The 14,126-nt window shown below is 40.0% G+C and overlaps 1 protein-coding gene across 2 annotated transcripts in view; it reads right to left on the bottom strand.

The window, feature by feature from the left end:
* Positions 1 to 14,126, bottom strand: part of PPFIBP1 (PPFIA binding protein 1) — a 62,530-nt gene that overhangs the window by 5,271 nt on the left and 43,133 nt on the right. The window contains exons 15-24 of one of the 2 annotated variants that reach the window (XM_047066997.1): positions 11,113 to 11,284; positions 10,593 to 10,625; positions 8,315 to 8,465; positions 7,906 to 8,034; positions 6,254 to 6,404; positions 5,449 to 5,560; positions 5,223 to 5,311; positions 2,092 to 2,214; positions 1,183 to 1,308; positions 389 to 577 (exon numbers count right to left, since the gene is read on the bottom strand). In XM_047066997.1, the coding sequence (XP_046922953.1) occupies positions 389 to 577; positions 1,183 to 1,308; positions 2,092 to 2,214; positions 5,223 to 5,311; positions 5,449 to 5,560; positions 6,254 to 6,404; positions 7,906 to 8,034; positions 8,315 to 8,465; positions 10,593 to 10,625; positions 11,113 to 11,284 (1,275 nt within the window). The remainder of the gene's footprint in view (positions 1 to 388; positions 578 to 1,182; positions 1,309 to 2,091; positions 2,215 to 5,222; positions 5,312 to 5,448; positions 5,561 to 6,253; positions 6,405 to 7,905; positions 8,035 to 8,314; positions 8,466 to 10,592; positions 10,626 to 11,112; positions 11,285 to 14,126) is intronic. The other variant, XM_047066998.1, reaches the window with a different exon arrangement.

Raw genomic sequence — 14,126 nt, 5'->3', positions numbered from 1 at the left:
AATGCATTTTCTTTCTTACTCTAAAAAATGGATGCACTATCAGGGGCACCTGGGTGGTGCAGTCAGTTAAGCATCTGACTCATGATCTCAGCTCAGGTCGTAGTCTCACAGTTCGTGAGTTCAAGTCCTGCATCAGGCTCTGCACCGATGTTGGAGAGCCTGCTTGGGGTTCTGTCTCTACTTTTCTCTGACCCTCCCCCACTTGTGCTCTTTCTCTCTTTCTCAAAAGAAATAAACTTTAAAATAAAAAAAAAAAATGACGGACTATCAATTCATTCACAAAACTTTACAAACCCCACAAAAATGCCTGACCCAGATGGGTAAAAACTTAGCCCCTGCTTTAGTTTTTGCTTTAAGCAATTATTAGAAGGCACAAGCTCGGACCAACCTTCACTTTGGCAGTGGCTGTTAGAAGTACATAATCTGGTAACTCCATGGCATCACGCTTTTGGTGCTGGGCCTCAGCACCGATCAGAAGGTTGAAATGAGTGGCCAAATGTCTTCGCAAGAGGGTCTTACTTGGTGGGATATTCAATAACTGAGCCATTGTTTCTACATTAAAACGAGGTTCTAGAACCTAGAAGAAACATTAAGATTGTTTAAGGCACCACAAACCATGTACGTCTGCCCTGTGCTTTATAATTTGCAAAGCTCTTTCACTTAGTTATCACCAATGACCCCTCAACTACCCAGTGAGACAGACCGAGTATGAACCTCGATCTTCAAGTCACACACCTTTTCTTTATCTTGCCTAAGCTAGTGAGAAGTAGAGCTGGTCCTGACATCCAGGCAGTACCAAAGTTAGGGCTTCTAGCTCTCTGAAGTGGTCTCTGGGATGCCTTTGGAAGCCAGCTCCTTGCACAACATCAACGTGCAGAAATACAATCTGTATGTTTGTAGGTGTTTCAAAACATGATCATATGAGGGCCAGTGGCCAGTGTCCCTTACCCAACATAAGAGACAATAAATGAGAAACAGGTTTAAATCTGGTCTAGAGTTATATGACATAAAGAAAAACCATGGGAAAAAATGCTCAGAAAGTAAAGACTCACTAGAAATGGTACCAGAGGGTTCGGTTAGGTGACTCTAGGGTATGACAAGCAAACTGATAATATCCTACTCATGAGACTAATGGAAACAAAATGTTAAGAAGTCAATTTTTAAATTAAAAGAGAGTTTTACCATGAGCCCACCATGAACACCACTGCCTCTGAGATTGGGGGCATACTCTGCCAAGTCCACGGAGCGCAGCCACTCCATCACACGATGGTTGGTCCACTGCTGAACCTCTGACGGGGTGATGCTATTCTATGAGAACAAACACCAAGAGCTTCAGTCATTGACGATGGGATTCCAAACATTAAAACTTCAAATTCTAAAAAGTCTGCTGCAAAGAGCAGTTACTTGATGTCCCACTCAGTGTTTACAGAAAGAGTGAAAAGGTATTTACTGGTCTGAATTTTGTTTTAAGGCATCCATGTTATGGTTTCAAGCTTTTTTTACAAACTAATAAAGCAGTGCTTTAGGGAAAGCGAGTCTTTTTTTTTGTTTTTAGTTTATTTATTTATTTTGGGGGGAGCAAGGGCAGAGAGAGAGGGAGACAGAGAGGGAGAGAGAGTACCAGGTAGGCTCCACGCTATCAACACACAGCCCAACATGAGCCTCGAACTCATGACCTGTGACATGATGACCTGAGCCGAAATCAAGAGTTGAAGAGTTGGACACAACCAACTGAGCCACTCAGGCGCCTCAAGAAAACCAAGTCTTTGTAGTGATATTTAACTCTGTGGCTTAAGGAAGCAGAAAAATATACCCAAGAAAAGGAGGAAGGGTAATTAAACAATCTTTGTGTTTTAGTTACACAGGTGGAGCTGTCATGGGGGGAATGGAAGGAAGGTAGGAAAACAAAGCCCCACAAGGTAATGAGGTTGGATTGGAAGCTCTGTGGAAACCGGAAGCTTCTCCTGCAGACTCCACAAAGAAATGGGTGTTTGCTCTGCACACACACACACACACACACACACACACACACACACAGTCTCACACATGGAAAGTGCAGGCTGTATAATAAATCTGAACCCCAGGTGCTACCTCATCAGATGGCCGCCTCCGCAGACAGTTTGGTTCAAAGTTATTGATCCTCAGGACCTGAATAGCCCTTTTGATACTGAGATGGTGCAGCACACTCACAACCTTCAAAGACAGTAAGTCATCCTGCAAAAAAGAACAAAAAGAGGAACTCGCTGAGCTCTAAGGGTCTTCTCAGGGAAATCTCAGAAAACCTGAGCAAAAGTAGAAAAGCCCCCTAACCAAAATGCCTCCAGTGCTTGTCAGTGTTTTCAAACCTTTTATTTAGTAACAAAACCTTTTTTCCTGTTCCAAACAAAATCCTCTTCAGGACCCCATTAAAAAGAAAAAAAAAATTAATGTTCCAACAGAAGCCAACTTCTACCTGTTTCTCTCTCTTCCAGACATTCTGAGATAGGACCATGGGACCCCACAGCTCTGAAGAACATTTTTGAAAAGCACCTGCTGGGTCATTGCAAAAAGTGATCCTCTTTGAAGTGATGTGTTAAGAGCACATGATGTTCACTGACGATCACAGCTTGGTTTTCTGAGCTAAGGCACATCACCGTTTTAGGGAAAACCAGAGGAATGTCTCTGCTATACTATTCCCCCAGCCTCAAAAAAATCTCTATTTCTGCATTATTATGCTTTAACTAGCAGACGCTGTGAATAATTTTGGAAACTTTATGTTGATCAATGCAAAGGTTTTGGTGAGAGTTAAAAGGAAGTTGTAAGTAGCAACATATAGCACCACCAGTTCCTTAAAAGGGTACCTTTCGCCTGTCTGTGGTTACTGGGAATGTTTCAAACATACCAATCACACCAAAACAAATTACTTCAGAAGGTGATGTGGAGGGCAGTGTCAAGATAAGCACCAGTCTACTTCCAAACACACCCAGAAAATAAAACAAGAATAACATCCATTTTAGGCACACCTTACTGATAGCATGCTTCTTGGGGGGGGGGGGGGGGAGGGTTGGAAGGGGAGGCAGATCTATTACAGAAATAGTTTTTAAATAAAAATATTAGACAATCAGCTAAAATTCTTAAGGCTACTAACTGAGCAAACATTTTTTCCCTGAAAATTTTCTGGATAAATTTCTTAAAGGCAATGCCTTATGGTAAGTTAGAAAGAGCATTTCACATATTTTAATCTAAGAGCGAGACACCCATTCAAAACATTCCCAGGTGGGCTATTTTCAACTAATTAAAGTACCAGATTAAAAAAATTTTAAATGCATAATGATTGAAATGTATATACAAGGCTAATTATTTTAGCTTAAGGGATTTTAAAAGTAGGGGCTATTTTCTTTTAAATCAAACCAGACTTTTTTTAGATTTAAAAACAGCTTTCATTTTTAAGTAATTTTAGATTTACCGAAGAGTTATCAAAGCAGAGCAAAGTCCCATATATCCTTCATTCAGCTTCCCCTTATGTTAACAACTTATATAACCATGACATAGTCATCAAAACGAAGGAGTTAACATAGATTATAAAAAATGATAACTAAACTACAGACTTCATTCAAATTTCACCAGTTTTTCCACTACGTCCTTTCTCCGTTCCAGGATCCAACCCAGGGTACCACATTAAAAACAGATTTTTTGTGACTTAGAACTCCTGGGGTCAAATTTTCTAGGATAATATATTCTTTTATAGCCACAAAAGTTATATGCACTTCCTTTGTGATTTTAAGCCTGAATCTGCTCGCATTCCTGCAGGAACAAACCTATACCTAGACGGGCAGGCAAGAATTTACTAAATTTGTTTTAGGCTGAGCATTAAGAGCAGGAATCTGGAAAAAGCTTAGGTTCAAATGCTCTGTGACTTTCTACCACTTTCTAGCTGTGGAAAGCTGGCTAAGTTACTCAATTTCTCAGTTCTTTCACTCCCTCGTCTAAAAACTGGGGACAAGAAGAGTGCTAACTCAAGTTCTGCTGGGACTTGAGTATTAATATGAGTATAGTGCTTGCAAGAGAGTGCCTGGTACACAGTAAATGTTCAATGTACCACATGTTGGGTGTTATTGCAAGCAGGTATACGTTACGTGCCCACCAAGGTATGGACTTGGGTTCAATGACACAGAAGAAAACAAAGCCCATCAGATGAACCTCAAATTTGATCCTGAAAAAATTGGTGTTTGAAAATTTCAACTTATTTAAAGAAGATACTATGGTAGATGGTTCCAGAGCCCAGCTGACAAAATGCCCTTTAAATAAAAGCATCTAATGTAATAGTACACTAATAGTCCTATGGAATCTAGAATAGGTTCTCCTGGAATCTGTCTCTCCCCACTGTTGTAAAGTAGGGACAAGTCCTTCCACCTCTTGGATGGAAGGCTAAAAATAAGAAACAATAATGAAGGAATCAGAGGTGGTCTACCTCACCCTACTTCTTCTTTACCCTGGTAACTCCTGCCCTAGTCAAATGGAGCTGAAGTGGGAAAGGAAGCAAGTTTCAGGTAATAGTCTCAAAAGTGGAAGGGAGGAGAGAAGACAAGTCTCTGTAGATGTCAGGTCAGAAGGATGGTCTCTTTTGAGTGGATACTGCATATAGGCATGTGTAACTCAGAAATTGCCAGTGCTTCAAAACTCTACATTCTAGTTTTTAAACATCTTTATTACATATAATTCACATACTAGAACATTTATGCAAAGTGTGCACCTCAACTGTACATTGTTGAATATATATAAAATCAACTTTCTGGACAGCTTAGTTATTTTTTTAAAGTTTATTTATTTATTTTGAGAGGAAGAGAGAGAGAGAGAGGATATAGAGAATACCAAGCAGGCTCTGGGTTGTCAGCACGGAGCCCAACATGGTGCCTGATCTCACAAACCATGAGATCATGACCTGAGCAGAAATCCAGAGTTGGACACTTAACTGACTGAGCCACCCAGGTTCCCCATGGACAGCTTAGTTTAGATTAGGTTTCACATAGCTTAAATCAGAGTTTCAAATTTCCCAGTGGTGTTGCAATCATCAAATCCTACAACTTCAACACTGCTCTTCTCAAGTTAAGGCAACACCTTCAAACCCTGGTGGAATCATTTTGAAAACAATGTATTTTACTCACTCTATTTCTGTGTTTCTCAGAGAAAAACAATTTTACCTCTCCCCACCTCCAAAAAAAAACTGGGAGTAAATCACTTACAACAGTCATGTAATGGAGCATTCGACCATCTACTCGTCCTTCGTCAAACTGCGTCTTGTACTGGGGGAGACCAATATCATCCAACCACCCTAAAGGAGAGAAATCAGTGTTGTTAGTGAGGCACACAACACCTGTACTTATGATTAAAAAGAAAAAGCAGCTTTACTTTTTCATTCATTCGTTTGTTCGTTCATTCATTCATTCATAAATGAATGAACCCTCTTACGAGTAACCCAGTTGAAATCCAGCTTTCCGTGATTGGTTTCTTCTTCGGATCCCAGGGCTTGCAGTGCCAGCTGGAGTTTCTTTCGATGCAGTGAATGCTTAATTCCAAGTTCCTGAAATAATAAACAGAAACACCAGCTTTACAATTCTGTCAATATGGGCTGGATACCACTGGCAAAAAATGCAAATTCTCCCCAAGGGAAGCTAGTGTTAAAGAGTCAACAATCACATTAAATCAGTGTACTAACTCAGGCTAGTGAGATGTTGCTGAACAAAAGCCCTCTAGAAAGCCAAGACCACTGCAATTAGTTTAGTGGCATGCTATACTCCCTACTAGGCTCCTTCCTTCGCAAGACTGGGATTACAGCACACAAAAGAAAAATTCTACTGTTTTTGTACTAAATGTTAAATAATTAGGAAGAAATGTTAAATAATTAGACATAAGATGTAAGGCTCCTTTTCTTTCCCCCTTAATGTAAAGCTGAATTGCATACGTTACATTGAGAAGTGGGGCCCATGCTAAGCCACAGAATGATTTTGAGAAATATGAGCTTAAGGTTTATTATTATGTCTATACAACTATTTCTCGTTAAAATGCCCAGTGGCTTACATGTTTCATAAAGAACCATTAAGACCAGGTACTTCTTGTTAAGTCCATGAAATAAATTAAAAAAAAGAGTGTGAAGCAGAAAACATAAATGTTTTCAAGAGTACTGACTGGCTCCACCCACTCCCCTTTCTAGAAATCCTACATTCATAGTCTCTTTCTCAGTATCCATTGTCTAAACAAACAGAGAAGTAGTCACCTTCTCTAGATCTTGTTGAGAAGCCTGCAAAAGTGTTTGGCCAGATGCAATCCAATGCTTTCCAGAATTCAGGTAGGACCCCAAGCCTTGTTCCACAAGCCAATTGCAAACTTGCTCCTTGGTCCATTTGGCAAATGGCATGTCCAAGTCACTGTAGGAAAAGGAACAACTGCATGAAAAACAATTCAGAGGCCAACCCTGTGACTTATCATCAAGACTGAACAACTATATATCGAATTGACATGGGAATTCCCTGGTGGTACCCATTTGACCATGGAAAGTTTCAGGACATATTTGGAGGAGGAAATGGCACTGGAGTTAAAAGTTACCTCATAAGACCATGGTTTTAATTTCAAATGTAACTACAAAAGATTCAATATGATTGTGCAAGAACGTGTCATATGGAAGAAAACCAAGTTGAAAGAACAAGTCAAGTCACTGTGCTAGTTTCAATCAATGTTGCTTGAAGACTGAATTCCAAAACAGAAAACACTAGGTTAGACTGAAAGAAATCAAGTCTAACTTGAGTTAACTTTAGCAGAATTACGGTTTCTCTCCAGGTGGTAACCAATGGGAAGAGAGCAATATGCCATCACTGAGTATAGAAAAATGTAAACAACGACAAAAGAAAAATGTAATCAAAGCAAAGTTCTGGGTTTTTTGGTTTTTTACTTTGACACATAGTGCGTTCCTCTTTGAAAAAAAATGTGTAAATAAACAAGACTTTTTTTTTTTTTTAAAGCACAAGGAAGTCCTCTACTGTGTACAAAGAGAACATATGGCAAACGAGACTCCAGTATTTGAAGAAAGCCAGAGTTTCCTCCTTGATGAAACTTGTGTCCAGTCTTCTGCGTGAGTGGGAGGGACCATGTTTAAAGGGTTTCTAGCCCATTATCACAATCAAAAGATTTAGTTATCAATGATTTGTACTAGATGTTTGCCAACCCCACCCTCTTTATTCTTAGTAGGTCAGTGTAATAATCTCAAACCGGCCCTAAATTGGGATAAGAGTGAAGGAAAAGTTCACAGAGTCTTAACAGAAAAAACATCACAAGGTCCTGATAAATTTAGTAATTCTTATAGAATTTACATCTTTAGGTGCTTTCACAGAATCCATTAGTCATTAATGTTGCTTGAACAGTTACCATTTGCCAGATACTTAATGCATATAAACTCAATTACCTTTTGGGAAATGTACTAATTAACACCATGGAAACAAGGGCACAGAGCATGGAAGTAGTTGCTCAAGGTGACCCAGGTTATAGGAAGTGGTAAGGCCAGAAATCAGATCCAAACAGTCTGTGTCCAGAGCTTAACCACTATGCTATCCCATCTCTCCAGAGTTGTGCTTTAGAGTACTTACAGTAATTATTTTCTCTGTCAAATTTAAGTCCAAAAATCATTCCGAGACGTTGCTGACACTTTAGCGCTGGTCCCTCCCCTAGCTCACAGAGCCCCCCATCTTCTGCATGATTTTCACCAACCAATGCCAAATGGCACTGCCCTATAAAGATGATGGACCCTTTCGCTAGGCACAACAGTAAGCAATGGATTCCACCATCCAACCCAGGGACAATACTAACATCGCAGGTGTTCACGGCCATGACACTTAAGTAGACATGTAAAAAGTTCATTCATTCGGCTGTTCTCACCTGTTAGACTGTCCCAAATCTCGAGACCAACCCAGTCGCGGCCCTGCAGTTGCCCTTGTTCCTCCTCTTTTGAATTCAGGCTCAGACATGTCATCTGGGTTGAATGTAGTTGACTGACTTCTCCTAAGTCTGAACAGAAGACACAATACCACGTTGCCTTGTATGAGACCTGAAGAGACCTTAGACTTTAATCAGAACATTGCTTATGTATGGTCGGAACAGATACTTGGATTTCAACATTAACTGAGACCCAATGAGTTAATGAATTCCAGATCACAATCTTCCTTCCATAGAGGGAACACAAAAGACTTAAAGTTTCACACTTCTTTCCCGCCAATTTTCCATTTATTCCTACATTTGAGCAACATATAATACAAAGCCCACTCCATTTGTGTGCTCTGTTACTTACTTTCCAAAGAGTTTCATGATACCTCTGGATTTCTTTTTTGAATCTGGCGATGGTGGAGATATCTGGAAGGGACTACTTCCCGGCGCATCTTTTGGCCGGGAAGATACACCAGCAAGATCTAGGTGCTCAGCTGTCTCCTTCTCTGTTTCAGCTATTCCAAGAATAGAATACAAACTCAATGAGCTTTAAGTATGGAATGAATGTGACTCAATGTTATTAACCTTTTTGGTTTTAGCAATTGTTATACATTCTTCTTCTGTTGTTCTTTCATCAGTGATTTACAAATAGCACCCTACAAATACTAAAAATGGAACACAGATGTATGTTTTGCTCTGTTGGCTGTTCTGTATAAATTAACAGTATGTAGAACATTTTGTATGATATTGTGTATAGATTAACTTACAAGTGATAGCCTCTTTGAGATTCAAAGGTATGAGAGGATTGTAATAATCTTTCCTCGAGTGATTGAATTAATAATGAAATCATTCTCAATCTTCGCAAAGCACTTGGTACTGTGGACTCCCTCCTACATTCTTCAACATCACCATCTCCTTCACCTTCTTGTTATGACACTCTCCCAAATCTGCCATCTGATAGTTTCTTCTTTGCTGTAGCACCTGTTTTCTCTTCCTCTTTCACTCCAAGATTCTGCTCTATGTCCCCTCAGTAGGATCTCTAGACAAGCTCACCCACTCCACACTCAGCACTAAATGATGGCTTCCCTCATATATAAGCAGCTGGTATCAAAACCTGTGGACCTAATCTCTCTCCCCAGGCTCCGTATATGAACATCTATGGATACTCCCAATTTGGTGTGCCAGGGACATCTTGAACTCAATAAACCACACAATTTTCCTGAGTCTTCTCTTAAATTTGCTTTTTAAATATTTCCTTAATACTAATTAATATTCTCCCTCTTACTCCAGTTCAAACTCTTTGTCATAGTCTTTTCACTCCCTCCTCTCCTTTGCCATTTACATCAAATCTCAGTTACCAATTTCCATCAATTCTTTTTGCAAGAGATGTATTCCTATTTATCTCTTGTTATGTGCTGAGAAAAGAATGAACTGATAGGCATAAATTTTTCTTTAGATATAAAATCAGTGCCTGTTGATTCTGCCTTGAAAGAATAACATCCAAATTTGCTACTCCTCAGTTTCTGAGCATTAACTAGCTTAATTCATTCAGCTGTCCCTTCATGGATGATCCCACACTAGCAAACACAAGGGGTACTGTTTCCTCAATGTGAGACTGTATGCTTTTTCAGGAAAGTAAAAATTGTACACAAATCACAGGAACGATGTTTCAGCAAGATAAAAAGTTGCAGAGATTGACTTTTCTATGAAGCACAGCTGTGATTATAGGTTATAATAAGCAGTACTCGGCTCTTAGCATTGACAATTTATTTCTTCTGAGAAAGATGCAAAAAAAATTTGAAAATAGTTGTCTGGATTTTATCCCATGTTTATCCTAGAAATGTAAGACTACAAAGAGAGAGGTTACCTTTACTGACCCACATGAAGAGGCATGTGGGTACCTATGCAAGATAATAAAACCAAAATCCAAAGGAGCCTTTGAAACCCTAAAGCCATCATGGGTACTGGCATGCCTGAAAATGTTGCCTAACTCACCCTCATTTAAGAAGCATCCTATTCTTATTTTTTGTCTTGAGGATGCTTTTTTCCCTACTGAGCCTCCCCTCTCCTTAAATCACTTTGGGGGTGACTCCTCAGATATCACATAGAGCTCCTTTGGGTGTCACTAAACGTCACCTCCATCTTCAAAGCAATCAATGTCGGAATGATGTCCCCCGAATGAAGTAAGTCTGAGATGACCATTTTCAACATCTTCTACAGACTTCTCTATTTGGTTGAAAACATTTCTCTCTGGGGATAACGTAAACATGGAGAAGAAGGTACTGCTGGGACCTGGGAGTTAGTGTGAGACAGTGTGCACTCGAAGGGTGAAAAGGCTGGAATTTATGATGCAGGATAGTCCTGCCCTGGTCTCCGAGGGGTGCTGTGTGCACTTCCAGGTCCCCCCAGAGCCCCTCGCGAGGTGTCATTAGCATGGGTTAAAACAGCATTTAGGCTTGGAAGCATAGGCTCTACAGAGAGTCCTAATTTTCAGCAGGAGGTGGAAGGAACTCTCTGGAGTAAAGGACTACATTTCCTGATTGCTGCCAGCTCGCTTTCTAGAGATCACAGATGCCCAGGGCAAGGATTAGCTCAGTTTGGAGGACAGCACTGGCAAAGGCTGGCATGCAGGGGTACGATACCTAAGGTGGGTGCACTGGCACTTCGTTTACGATCTTCAGATATCCCAACAACGCACACAATCACACGCAGCCCAATGGAGAGAACACAGGAGAATGGCAAAATGAAACACGGATCAAACTCCTACTCACAAAATACACACAGTGGGAGGAAAGGCAAGCACCACACTGTGCTTCCAACGTTGCAGACTCCATTAGCAGTTTCAATATGGGGTTAATCTACCCACTTTCAAAACAGATGAGAAGCTGTTTACAATGAAGTCAGAGGGCATCAGTGTTTTTGGTCTTTCCTCTACGTTTATGCTCCAACAAGGAGAGCAGGGTGAGAGCCTACCCAGAACTATCTTTACCACTGAATTCAACCAATGGAAGCCTTTTTTTTTTTTTTTCCTAACTTTTCCCCCAAGTCATTCACCTTCATTTCTGAGAAAGAGAAAAACACACTAATAGATGAACAAGGGAAGAGATCGATCTTTTCCTCATTCTGAAAGAATTAAAGCAAAGGCATTTTGGCCACACATACCCAAGTTGGGGGCACTTGCTGTCCTCTTGTTACTTTTTATTTTAAAAAAGCCACGCCCAAAGGAAGATCTGGCTTTTCGAGTGCCAAAGGGGTTGTCATCCATGGAGGCATCATGTCCTGGAGCTTTTGGAGGGAGGCTTCCAAATGGGCTGCTTTCTGCTGGAGTTTTATCCTGAGAGAGAAGTAATAATAAATGTAACACAGCACTAACTTGCATAATTATTAGCACATGCCGGGTGCAACACCTGATATTTGACATATTTGACTTTATTTTGAAGAATGATGGAACTAACAGATTGATTACAAATATTATAAGTTTAAAAGGTCAATGCTGAAAGCTACTTAAGAAAACAACAGCTATGGCAGCAACAAAAACATGGTCATCACTCACGTGCTTAGGACTTGAAATATTTAAGGTATAGAAATCCTAAAATTTGGGGGCGCCTAAGTGGCTCAGTCAGTTGAGTGTCTGACTTTGGCTTAGATCATGACCTCACAGTTTGTGAGTTCAAGCCTCTGTGCTAACCGCATGGAGCCTGGAGCCCGCTTCGAGTTCTGTGTCTCCCTCTCTCTCTGCCCTTTCCTGCTCGCACATGCACGCTCTCTCTCCCTCTCTCTCAAAAATGAATAAACATTTTAAAAAATGAAAAAAAAAAAAACAACACTGTAAAAAAAATTCTCAATTTTTATTTGCCTCATTCCCCTCAAGGACATGGAAATAAGATATTACATAACCAGAACACCAGTAGGTTTCTTATTTTTCTAACAATTATGACACATATTTGGCTATAACACAGTTCAGTCTTTGTAATATAACTGCATCAGTAGAAGCCCAATATAATATAATCACTCTACAAAGCAGGCATTAACCCCACTTCTACACCAACAGTATAAAGAGATTCTACTCTAGTTATTTTAAATATTCTTCTCAAAGAATTAATAATAAAATGAAGACACAATCAGTGACTGTTAAATATTAAAAAAAATTTTTTTAATGTTTATTTATTTTTGAGAGAGAGAGAGAGAGAGAGAGAGACAGACAGACAGACAAAGCATGAGTGGGGGAGGGGCAGAGAGAGAGGGAGACACAGAATCTGAAACAGGCTCCAGGCTCTGAGCTGTCAGCAGAGCCTGATGCAGGGCTCGAACTCACAAACCGTGAGATCATGACCTGAGCTGAAGTCGGTCGCTCAACCGACTGAGCCACCCAGGTGCCCCTCTTCTCAAAGAATTAATAATAAAATGAAGACACCATCAGTGACTGTTAAATATTTTTTTTAAGTGGTGTTCTGGAATATATTCATATCTTGCCTGCAAGTTACCAAACACGGATGACTAATTTTCGAAGACTATGCAGATATACTTAACATCAAAACTAAACTTGCTATAATTAAATTTTTCTTCCTTGATTTAGAAGCCACTTGGGCTGTCCACAATATTTCAAGGTATTTATGAAGAACTGTAATTAAGTTATACTTGTATTATTTTTTTAATTTATTTTGAGAGAGAGTTCATGTGAATGGGGCAGGCAGAGAGACAGAAACAGAGACAGTGTGAGTGGGGGAGGGGCAGAGAGAGAGAATCTCAAGCAGGTTCCATGTTGTCAGTGCAGAGCCTGACATGGGGCTTGATCCCAGGGAACTGTGAGATCATGACCTGAGCTGAAACTAAGAGTCAGATACTTAACCAACTGAGCCTGCTTAGTAATCTATTTAAAAAAAAATTTTTTTTTTCACATTTATTTTTGAGAGACACAGAGAGACAGAACACAAGTGAGGGAGGGGCATAGAGAGAAGGAGACACAGAATCCGAAGGAAGCTCCAGGCTCTGAGCTGACAGAACAGAGCCCGACACGGGGCTCAAACTCACAAACTGTGAGATCATGACCTGAGCCAAAGTCGGATGCTTAACTTACTGAACCACCCAAGCGCCCCATAATCTAACTATTAAGTTATACTTTAAGTACTGTTTATTTTTGGGGCACCTGGGTGGCTCAGTCAGTCAAGCATCTGACTCTCAGTTTTGTGTCAGATCATGATCTCACGGTTTTGTGAGTTTAAGCCCCACATTTGGCTCTGTGCTGACAGTGCGGAGCCTGCTTGGGATCCTCTCTCTCTCTCTCTCTCTCTCTCTCTCTCTCTCTCTCTCTCTCCCCCTCCCTCCCTCCCTCCCCTACTCACGCTGTCTTTCAAAATAAATAAACTTAAAAATTTTTAAATAAAAAAATTACTGTTTATTTTTGAGCTTTCTGGTTATTTGAATATGCAGTTACAGAAATATGATCTATTATATTGTTGTAGTATTATCCAAACAAAGATGCTTTTGTTTGCATGTTTTCATTTCTCTAAAATCTCTTGCCCTCTGTTTCTTTTATTGCAGAGGTGGAGAAAGGGAAGAGGGGACACTGGCTTTAAGGTGGTGATTTTATTCTACATATCTACTGCTCATCGTAACTACAAGTTTGTAGGTGCTACAATTCAGTGATTCTGTTATCTGTGTCATTACTGATGTCAAAATCACTTAATAATTTATTGAACTGGAAAGACAAAAAGGACAGAGAATGACTGTAATCACAGCTGTAGAGACTGTCTGTGTCTCATCAATGATACCTACATATGGCTCAAGGCATTAAGAGCCAACAGTCAAGAGAGTGCACTTGGAAGTAGCCTCTCTACCAGAACCAGTAGCCTCTCTACCCTTTACAAAGTTGATGATTAAAAATCAGAGGAAAGAAGAACCAGAGCCCCTGTTGATAATGTCTTTAAAAAACAAAAAACAAAAACCAAACCAACAACAAAAAAAAAACCTCACCAAAATGTTTGCTGTAAATAGACAGTGGCTATAGTAAATGAATGGCTGGTCTAAGACTGGTGATCTAAGAAGGACTTTTTGTGAGGTCTAAGGAAGTCAAAGTATGACCATTAAGAACATCAACAGCCTGATTTGAGTGTTTGGGGTTTTTTGGTTTGTTTTTTACAACAGTTTATTGAGGTGAAATATAAAAAGTAACTACT

This window comes from Lynx rufus, unplaced genomic scaffold (assembly GCF_022079265.1).
Source record: "Lynx rufus isolate CCGP_SWC_20201006 ecotype Redwood Valley unplaced genomic scaffold, mLynRuf1.p SCAF_7, whole genome shotgun sequence".
Lineage (NCBI taxonomy): Eukaryota > Metazoa > Chordata > Mammalia > Carnivora > Felidae > Lynx > Lynx rufus.
The sequence above is the reverse complement of the archived record's forward strand: the minus strand, read 5'-3'. Positions and strand labels throughout refer to the sequence as shown.